At 26.2% G+C, this 9,664-nt stretch overlaps 3 protein-coding genes across 4 annotated transcripts in view; 2 read left to right on the top strand and 1 right to left on the bottom strand.

The window, feature by feature from the left end:
• Positions 1–2,765, top strand: part of LOC108688172 (2-aminoadipate transaminase-like) — a 3,079-nt gene extending 314 nt beyond the window's left edge. The window contains exons 2-8 of one of the 2 annotated variants that reach the window (XM_018194319.1): positions 39–227; positions 587–863; positions 1,008–1,169; positions 1,344–1,596; positions 1,840–1,954; positions 2,184–2,289; positions 2,522–2,765. In XM_018194319.1, coding sequence (XP_018049808.1) covers positions 66–227; positions 587–863; positions 1,008–1,169; positions 1,344–1,596; positions 1,840–1,954; positions 2,184–2,289; positions 2,522–2,733 — 1,287 coding nt within the window. In that variant the 5' untranslated portion in view covers positions 39–65 and the 3' untranslated portion in view covers positions 2,734–2,765. The remainder of the gene's footprint in view (positions 1–38; positions 228–586; positions 864–1,007; positions 1,170–1,343; positions 1,597–1,839; positions 1,955–2,183; positions 2,290–2,521) is intronic. The other variant, XM_018194318.1, reaches the window with a different exon arrangement.
• A 1,801-nt stretch (positions 2,766–4,566) lies between these two features.
• Positions 4,567–5,813, bottom strand: LOC108688180 (ribosome-recycling factor, mitochondrial). The gene is made up of 2 exons (XM_018194327.1): positions 4,986–5,813; positions 4,567–4,810 (listed from the first exon to the last, which is right to left on the bottom strand). The coding sequence occupies exons 1-2, from the start codon at positions 5,594–5,596 to the stop codon at positions 4,567–4,569; spliced, it is 855 nt and encodes a 284-aa protein (XP_018049816.1). The 5' UTR covers positions 5,597–5,813.
• A 975-nt stretch (positions 5,814–6,788) lies between these two features.
• On the top strand, positions 6,789–9,348 carry LOC108688174 (interferon-inducible double-stranded RNA-dependent protein kinase activator A homolog). The gene is made up of 4 exons (XM_018194320.1): positions 6,789–6,834; positions 6,918–7,030; positions 8,164–8,598; positions 8,683–9,348. The coding sequence occupies exons 3-4, from the start codon at positions 8,254–8,256 to the stop codon at positions 9,346–9,348; spliced, it is 1,011 nt and encodes a 336-aa protein (XP_018049809.1). The 5' UTR covers positions 6,789–6,834; positions 6,918–7,030; positions 8,164–8,253.
• Positions 9,349–9,664: the final 316 nt, after the last annotated feature.

Raw genomic sequence — 9,664 nt, 5'->3', positions numbered from 1 at the left:
ATATATATATATATATGTGTAATATCAATTACAAAAAATAAGACAGATATCAAAATTTTGATGACATGGATACTGTTCATGATCCATATTTGAGACACTTGTTCGATGGTGACCCAATATTTAATGTCTACAATGAGGAGGCTACAAACTTGTCGGTTGGAGCACCCGGTCCTGACTTGTTAAAACATTGTGCAGAAATACTGAATAAATCGACGCAACATAGATTGGTAAAAATTAGTTACTTTATATTGCTTTTGTTAAATTTGCAGACAATATATTTAAGGCTTCTATTAACTCACCATTACTATCTTAGATTATGACGTTACAATTGTGACGAGAAATTGTACAATAAAAATTTTTACAGAAAATTATATTTGAAATCTTTTTTAATAAAACAACGTTTACAATCGAATAGATTTAAAATATACTATTTTACGTTAAGATGTAATAGTAACACTTATAATTAATTCAATAATTATATAATATAATCGTTGCATTTATTAAACATTTTATTCTAAATAAAATATTTATTGATATTTATTGATTTTATAAGTATTCATATTGATAGAAATAAATGTCGCCGTAGGAGGAAGAAAAAAAGGAAGGAAAATACTTCCTTTTTCAATATGGTATTACGGCAGGTCTTTGGGAATGTCGCGATGAATTAGCTAAATTTTTAACCAGGCGATATGGCAATTCCGTAATGAGAGAGCACTTAATATTAACGTGCGGAGCGTCACATGGTCTTCAACTATTATTGAATACTATACTCTCACCAAATGGTATTATTTTTGTAGAAGAAGTTACTTATATGATTGCTCTAGATGCTTTTAAACAATTTCCCTTAATGCGAATAGTTACAGGTACGTGATACTATATTTGTAAAATAAAAATAATATCTAAATCTGTTACTTAAATATAAAAAATGAAATATTCCGACAAGAGACACAATTATTCCTAGAATGTTATATAAATATTAAAAAGTCCTTTATTTTTATTTCATATAGTGCCAATGAAGGATGATATAGTAGATCTAGATGCATTGGAAAAAATAATAATTGAAGAAAAGACAAAAAGCAACTTTTTTCTAAACGATCAAAAAATATTTTGGGCAATGTTCTATACAATACCAATTTTTCATAATCCAACCGGAATGACATTGTTGCCTGGTAATTTAAATATTGTGATTCCATTATATTTTTTTTAATCAATAAATGAAACTTTGTTTAACTTTGTCTTTTAAAAAACAAAAATTGATAAATCTAAAATATATAAAAGTCTATTGTTTTTGATGCATTAACAACGTAGATTATTTTTCTCAACGTAGTTTTATTTCTCGGTAGATCAGTGCAAACGTTTAGTAGAAATTGCACGAAACAATTCTATTGTGGTAGCCTGCGATGATGTATACAATTTGCTTTATTATGAGCAAGGATTTCCACCACGACGCTTATTTTTTTACGATGATCCACAAGATTCAAACTATAAAGGAGGGAACATTGTATCAAATTGTTCGTTCTCTAAAATTCTTTCGCCAGCAATTCGCTTTGGCTGGCTCGAATGCAGTGCGCGTATAGTGAATATTGTAAAAACATCGTAAGAAATCTTATACTTTTTTTTTTTTTCAGAAAAAGTTGTACTATATAAATAAATCATTTATTGAGTCAAACTCGTTTTTATTAATAATTTACATAAAAGTCTCTGTTAATCATTAAATATTATTAATACTTTATATAGATATATTATTTATGCATTAACGTAAATTATATTGATTAGCTAAAATATTGTAACTAATAATATTATTACAACTGTTTCATTGTATGATTTTAATTATTTTAGAGGCATAATGTGCAGCGGTGGTGGAGTTAACCATTACGTTTCCGGAATAATTGCGAGTATGCTTCATGAAAATCTCGAAGACGAATATCTTGACAGGATTATAAGGATCTATAAGGTGTGTTACATCATGCTCATATTAAAAATATCTTTATGCTCCAAAAATATAATATCGCTTTCTTAAAGCAATCGTAATTACATAATTCATTAACACATTCACAAAAATAGATTGTGTATGCTCTCATAATTTTACAATTATTTCTTTTAATATAAAATTGTTTTTATGCTATTATTTACTATAAATAAAAATAAAAATAAAAATAAAATAAATAAGAGTCAATTTATAGGAACGATTAGATACACTTTGTGCAACTTTGAATCAATTTCTGCCAAACTGTTGTTCTTATCGGCGACCAGGAGGAGGTTATTTTGTTTGGATCCATCTTCCTTCAGGTATAACGAATATTTTTTCTTATATAATATTTAAAATTTATAATAGTATAAAGTAACCATATTAATATAATTATAAAACAGTAATTGAGTAATTATGCCAGAATATAAAATTCTAAAATAATTATACAATTAATTTTTATATTGTACTCTTTTAATTATACTTTTATTACACATATGTATATTTTTACTAATTTATTTCATTTTTACATAAAATTATGTACTGTTTTTAAAGATGTAGATGCTACCAAATTCATCAAATGGTGTCAAAAGGAAAAGAAAGTATCAGCGATACCAGGTGCTCGTTTTTCATATACAGGTAAAGCAAAGAATTTTTTACGTGTAAGTATAAGTTTTCATACGAAAGAAGTTTTGGAGACTGCGACACAAACTTTATGCGAAGCACTTTTAATGTATCTTTTTATTGATGGTTGCCACAGAAAATAAATTTTAAAATTCCCTGATTTTCCCAAGTTTTCCAGATGAAAATGAAAAATTTTCTAATATAAAATATATAAATTTTAACAGATTTAAAGAATTGTAAGAAAGCTAGCTTATATTATTAAAAACAATACAAAGAAGGTTAATAGCAATAAAATTTTGGGTGCAAATTCAAACTAACAAAAAATAAATTAGTATTAGAAAAAAGAATGCAGTTACGAAAAAGAGCGATCAAATAAAAATACTGAATAAAATCTAAATTTTAATTATTTTATTAAAATCGTTTAAAATGTGCGAGTTTTGAACGTATTTCATTATAAATATTAGAGATGGGAAAAAGTTCGTGGCGTTTTTCCCGTTAGATGGCATTAAAAAAAACGCCACGAACTTTTTCCCATAATTAATATATTTAGATATTAAAAAATTATAACAATTATCTGGAATAAGAGCAGTTTAAGGAAATTGTGAACAAATTTCAAAATTCCAGACTTTACATTTTCTCCTGACGTTTTCCGGTTTTCGCGATTTTCCAGGTCTGTGGCAATAAATATTATTAAATGTACAAAAGATAATACAATAGATATTACAAATAAGAACGACTCAAAAATAAATAATTTTTAATCAAATTAAAATTTAAAAAAAGTTCATAAAAATTATGTTAAATTATGTTAAATTATGTTAAATAAATAGCAATTTTAAATCATTGTTATCGACTTAGATTTTATAAACAAAATAAAAAAGGAAATATTATAAGATAAAAATATACGTATGTATGTATAAAATATAAAATATAGTTTATAAAAAATATATTTTTTAAATACTCTATATATATAATTGCTATTATAATTATAGTCTATTTTTATAAATTATAATTGTGTTATATGATGTAATACATTAATTAATCATAAAAGTTATAAGTTTATAATTATAATAACTATTATATTTACAAACTTAAGTAAAGGTATTTTAAAAACTATGAATTTAAAAAATATGACACACTTTAATTAAAAAATTTATATTATTTGGATAATTGTTACGAAGACACTTTTCTTCGAGTAATCTATGTGTTTAGGATATAAATTTCTATAATTAGGATGTACAATTATTTTCAAATCAATCTTCATGATACACAAATTACTATTTTTATTGTGACACTCTAAGAAAATCTTGTATAAAGGCCTGTACAAAGTAATGTCTAAGAGAACACACACATTCTTGTAAAATAAATTAATATTTCAATAAATTTTATTTTCGACTAGAATTCTTTGAAGTTCTTTTTTTATCGTCTATTTTTATTATTAATTCAGATTTTTTAAGCAACTGTAATCCTAATATCGCATACTACATGGAACTTTTAACAATTTTTTCAGATTTTTTTCAGATTTTTTTTAATTCATATTTTTTCATGTTAGTAAAAATAAGAAAATGCTAAAAAATTGATAAAAATTCTGAGAATCCTGACAAGAAAATAAATGATTTTTGTCTTTTGCAGTTTTTCTGTAAAGTTGATAGTATTTGAGTAAAAAATTATTCAAGCTCAATATTTGGCTTTTTAGTAATTAATACTGGTTAACTATTGTGAAAATTGCAAAATGATAGAGGACTTTTCGATTCAGTTTAATTTTCGATTCAGTCTGCTCTATCTATACAAAAGTGACAGAAAAGTTGGCCAAAACTTATGGGATACACTACTGTATATAATGTATAAAAGTACTGAATAATAAAATATATTATAAAAGTGAGTATATATTTCTTTTTATTACATAATTAAATTATATACATTTGTATACAGTAAAAAGCAACATAATAATTCAAAATTGCAAATTATTAAAATCAAATTTATTCAGAATTACCTAATAACTCTTTTTGTTTAGTTTTCAACATTTGTTCAGCTTTATTCGTATATTGATGACTAAGAATATCTATATAACTTTCTATTCTGAACACTAGATCTTTAGCTAGTTTTTCCTTTTGCTTTACTGCCTTAATTTGTTTATTGCGTATCTGTCTAACGTTGTCACAACATTTCACATAAAAGCTTTTTGCATTTTTAGATAACATTTCTCTGTGTTCCTTTGTTACTCTGTAATATAGAAATATACATATATATTTTTGTATTAATCTGAATCAAAACAATGAAACATTTTTCTCATTAAGATAGTATTAATAATAATAGTTTTATTATTAATATATTTTTTATTAATAATAATAGTATTAATAATATAAATGTAAAGAATATTATCTTCTAAAAAACTTACTTAGGAATAGGAACATAAATTGTAGTTCCATCTTGTTGTGGATTTAACTTCATTTGATTTTTCGTAAGGCTTTTTAGAATATCTGGAATAGCTTGTGGAAAAGTAGATACATTCAGCACTATCAATTTAGGCTTACGATTAATCTGTGCAAGCTCTTGCAATGTGAAATCTTTGCCATCAAACTTGACAGATAACATTTCAATGGCACCTACACTTGATCTTACTGACAAATGTTGAATAAAATCATCTTTTAATTTTTCAATTGCATTATCCAGTTGAGATATTAATTTATTAACATCAACGACTTGTTCAAATTCAGTATAATCAATGTGTTGTGTCTTCTGTTTCTTTTCGCCACGATTTTTACTTTTTGCCAATAGATCAGAGGTAACAGAAAAATCTCTTGCATTATTTGTTTTGATGAAATTGCAAAGAGAAAAATTTGAAACACAATATTGAACGATTTGCAGAAGTCTTTGTTGGCTCTGAAGATAATACATTACTTTATTTGATGAACAATGATGCATATATTTTTGTCTTAATGCTGGAATTACTGTATTTTTTAACTGACGATTAGCACAGAAACGTATGCCTTCTATTAAACTTCCCATTTTATCATTATCATAAAATGTTCAATACAACTATACAGTATTATATTTATATTCAATATATTCGAATATTTATTTAGTAGTATTCGCAACCGGGCTTTCAAACATATACACGTGATTACTAATTTGATTGTGCGTGTAATTGTAGTGCATGTAATTTGAGTATCTAACCTTAAATAATAAGGAGCTCCGCACAATAAAAGGAACAGAGAACAGAGAATAGAGAATAGAATTCCAACCTATCAGAAACTGTGTATTCCACAATACATGATTTCTGATAGATTGAAATTCTTATACTCGTATTCATAGTCAGGCCTTATATTTAAGGTTTTCTTAAATTTATTTTTAGATGCTCAGCAACCAATGAAATTCGTAGAGTATCTATTTGTAGAGCATTATTCTTATTATTCTTTTACCTTTTATTGTGCGGACTACCTCAAGAATCCACAATTTGCATAGTCACATAAACGTATGCATAAAGAAAATTATTCAATCACATTTTACGTGCGTCTTTATGAACAAATGCGATTGGATAATTTTCTTTATGCATATGTTTATGCGGCTACGCAAGTTGTGGATATAACTTAATACGTACATGCAGAAAGAAACCTGAGAGAGGACATGACGGCTCAAAACCTATAACTGTAAAATGCTGCCGCGCACTACTACTCTCTGACAAAGTGAATATAAACTGTATAGCAACGTCCACTTTGTCAGAGGATAGTAGTGCGCGGCAGCATTTTGCAGTTATAGATTTTGGGCCGTCTCATGTCCTCTCTCAGGTTTCTCTCTGATTATACTGTGCTAAAACGTCAGAACACTTTCTTTTCGATGAATTTCGGAACGCAGCATACTCATTGAACAATTGGTTCTTTCTTATAGATTCATAAATATTCAAGCTGTAATAGTAATAGAAAAATTATATAACATAAATATATCCATATTTAATGTAATCTTTATATCCGTACTTTATGCCGGATTCGTATTTTAACGCATATAAAACGTAAATAAAACAGGGAGCATAGACTTTTATATAACACATCAAAGTCTTTATTTTCTATCTTTTCATAAAATAAAGAACTCTGATTGATGGTTGATTTTCTTATGCTTCATGTTTTATGCGTTATGCAAGAATGCTTCCCGCTTAAAAGTTAGCAGTGTCGGTAAAATGATACGTTGATGTCGTTAGTGTATAAGAACTTCCAAGAGTCACCACACGAAAGAGGAATGGCCGCTCTCAGGTTTTTCTCTAAACTTGTAATGTATTTCTATCGGTAGATTATTAGATTTTAGATTCCTGTAAATTGTTTCTTAATTCTTGCAGTAGTGTTATGCTCACATTTATGGTTACACGTCGAAAACCTATACTAACAAATCATTATGCGATATTGCCATTAATTGAAGCAATTTTACATCTCTCACTTCACATTAAAAAAGGTATGTACGAGAAACACGTGATATAATATATATTTCTTGATTATTGACAGCATAATTAAGGTTATGACTCACTTATTGTATGCATATAATATATTTATGTATATCATATATGTATATAAATATATCTATATATATACATATATACATATCTACATGGGCTGTAATCTAAAATGTATTGTCAATACTGAAAATCTATAATGCATATAACGTAAACTATAGATTTTCAGTACTGGCAGTAATTTTTGGAACACACCTTTATAATATATAATATTGATTTATAAATTTACATGCTATATTGTTTATTTTATCTTCAAAATTTTTTCAAAGTTACTATTTCCTTGTTATTACATTTGCTTGCGATTGTATTTTTTGTATTCTTTTTCTTTCATTTGTAATAAAATGGATATATGTTCAAAGTTTCTAAAGAGAAAGAGAAAAGATAAAAACCAAATAAACAGATCTCTGTTTTGATAAAGTTAAAGTAGTTGATCTTTTTATATATATATATAAAATTAAAGCAATATCTTTACTGGAAGTAAAATGTAAAGTACAATTATGAGGTGCTACAAATATTTTGCATCCTTTGGTGTATTTCATCCATTATAACATTTGTGTCAAATTTAACACATTGTAAGTATCACAAACAGTTCATTCAAATTTATGTTAATTTAATACAAAATGAATATGTTACAAGGTAAAATATAAATATCATTTAAAAACTAAACATAAAAAAGAGATATACTAAACAGAGAGAGTTTATGTAAACAAACTATGGAAACATTTTTTTCAATTGACATTTATGCTCTCTCTATGTTAAGTTAATACATATTATATTCATTCATCTTAGAATTTATATTTGTAAAAACATTATTTTATGTGTTATTTGTTTACTTATTTATAAAATGTTATTTTAATAATAACAAATGTTGGATCAATTTAACACAAACTATTTAAATAACATAATTGTATTATGTTAAAATAACATTTAAATATATTAAAAAATTTAACAAAATATTAACAAGAACTATGTAGGCTATTTCTAACATAAATAGGAAATATTTTTTAATGTGTAAATTTAATGTTACAACAAGTTATGAATTCATTAAAACTGTAAGTATAACTATTATTTTCAGAATAATTTTTTGTTTGGATACAAGTAGATACGGATAAGTAACTGCAATAAATTATTGAAAATTAGAAAACAAACTTTTAATTCGATCAACATGAGTAAAACGCCTGTTTCCATCCTCCAAGAGATGATGGTAAAGCAAGGTATGATACCTGATTATGAATTGATACATGATGGTGGAGGCCGTCATGTAAATACTTTTACATATCGAGTTACATGCGACAGTCTCAGTGCAACTGGTACAGGTCGTTGTAAAAAAGATGCGAAACATGAAGCGGCTAAAGCTATGCTAACAGAGATTGCTGCACATAGAAATTATCCGCAGTTACCAGCTGCTAATACACCAACAGTATCTCCGCCAAAATCACCATTTCATTCTGCTCCTCTTCCACCAAAGATAGCAAATATACCTTTTGTTAACGCTGTAGGTGAATTGCAGGTAATTATTTTTTATCTTAAATTTATATAATTACTGTTATAGTCACATGTATCTATTGATTTATTTATCATCATGTTTTTTCAGGAACTTTGTGCTGAGAATAATTTACATGAGCCAAAATATATTCTAATCCAGGATATTGGACCACCACATGCTAAAATTTTTACCATTCGATGTAAAATGTCTAATTTTGAAGAAGATGGAATAGCAACTACAAAGAAGCAAGCAAAACATGATGCAGCGAAAAGAATGGTGGATAAAATAAAGAGTCTTATGAATAAATCGAAAAATAAAGAAGATTCTTCAAACTCTTCTATTACAACTATTGATACTGATACAATGAATAAAAATGCAGAAGAACGCTATCGCACATTGATCAAATCGAGAAAGAGTAACTTGGGTCTTAAATTAGCAGATTACCACACTTATTGGAGAGATTCCTTGGAGACAGATAAGCGTGATAAAATATTACAACAATTGGAATGTGTTTTCCCCAATGAAATGATTGACATTGACTACATTATCGAAGATGATATAATGGAAAAGATATCTCAATTAGAAACCATACTGTCAGAGATTGATATAACAATTAATATGAACGATATTACTTCAGATAAATATTGTGTAAAATCAATACAGCTTAATACTTGTCCTCTTCTCACACAATTTGGTATGGGCAGGAATAATTTGGAAGCTTCTTGGGAAGCATTATCCCGAATCATACAATCTATTAAATTACTTTTATCGTAGAATAAAAAATGTTAAGATTAGAAATAAATAATACAAATCAAATTTTACATTGTAATTTTATTTAGTATATGAAATGTTTTTTTATTTTTATAAAACCTAAATTGATCTTATATGCAAAATTACAAAAAAAATTATATTTTATTATGAATTATCTTAAATTTTGAAAGTAGAAAATATTTTCGTTTTTATATTTTTATAATATAATTAATCTAATCGCAAAAGGCTGTTATTGTTTGTGATTTATATAGTGTCAATATAGGATATATACTTATAGGATGTATACTTATATGTGTGTATATATATATATATATATATA

Source organism: Atta colombica, unplaced genomic scaffold (assembly GCF_001594045.1).
Source record: "Atta colombica isolate Treedump-2 unplaced genomic scaffold, Acol1.0 scaffold226, whole genome shotgun sequence".
Classification (NCBI taxonomy): Eukaryota; Metazoa; Arthropoda; class Insecta; order Hymenoptera; family Formicidae; genus Atta; species Atta colombica.
Note: the sequence above shows the minus strand (reverse complement) of the source record. Positions and strands in the feature narration are given on the sequence as shown.

What these genes read in the sequence shown, in the direction of transcription:
- LOC108688180 (XM_018194327.1), bottom strand. Translation starts at nt 5,596, where the DNA reads ATGGGAAGTTTAATAGAAGGCATACGTTTCTGTGCTAATCGTCAGTTA. An exon ending in ATTTATGTTCCTATTCCTAA is followed by an intron (nt 4,811 to 4,985) that starts GTAAGTTTTTTA and finishes TCTATATTACAG; the next exon opens with AGTAACAAAGGAACACAGAG.
- LOC108688174 (XM_018194320.1), top strand. Translation starts at nt 8,254, where the DNA reads ATGAGTAAAACGCCTGTTTCCATCCTCCAAGAGATGATGGTAAAGCAA. An exon ending in ACGCTGTAGGTGAATTGCAG is followed by an intron (nt 8,599 to 8,682) that starts GTAATTATTTTT and finishes ATGTTTTTTCAG; the next exon opens with GAACTTTGTGCTGAGAATAA.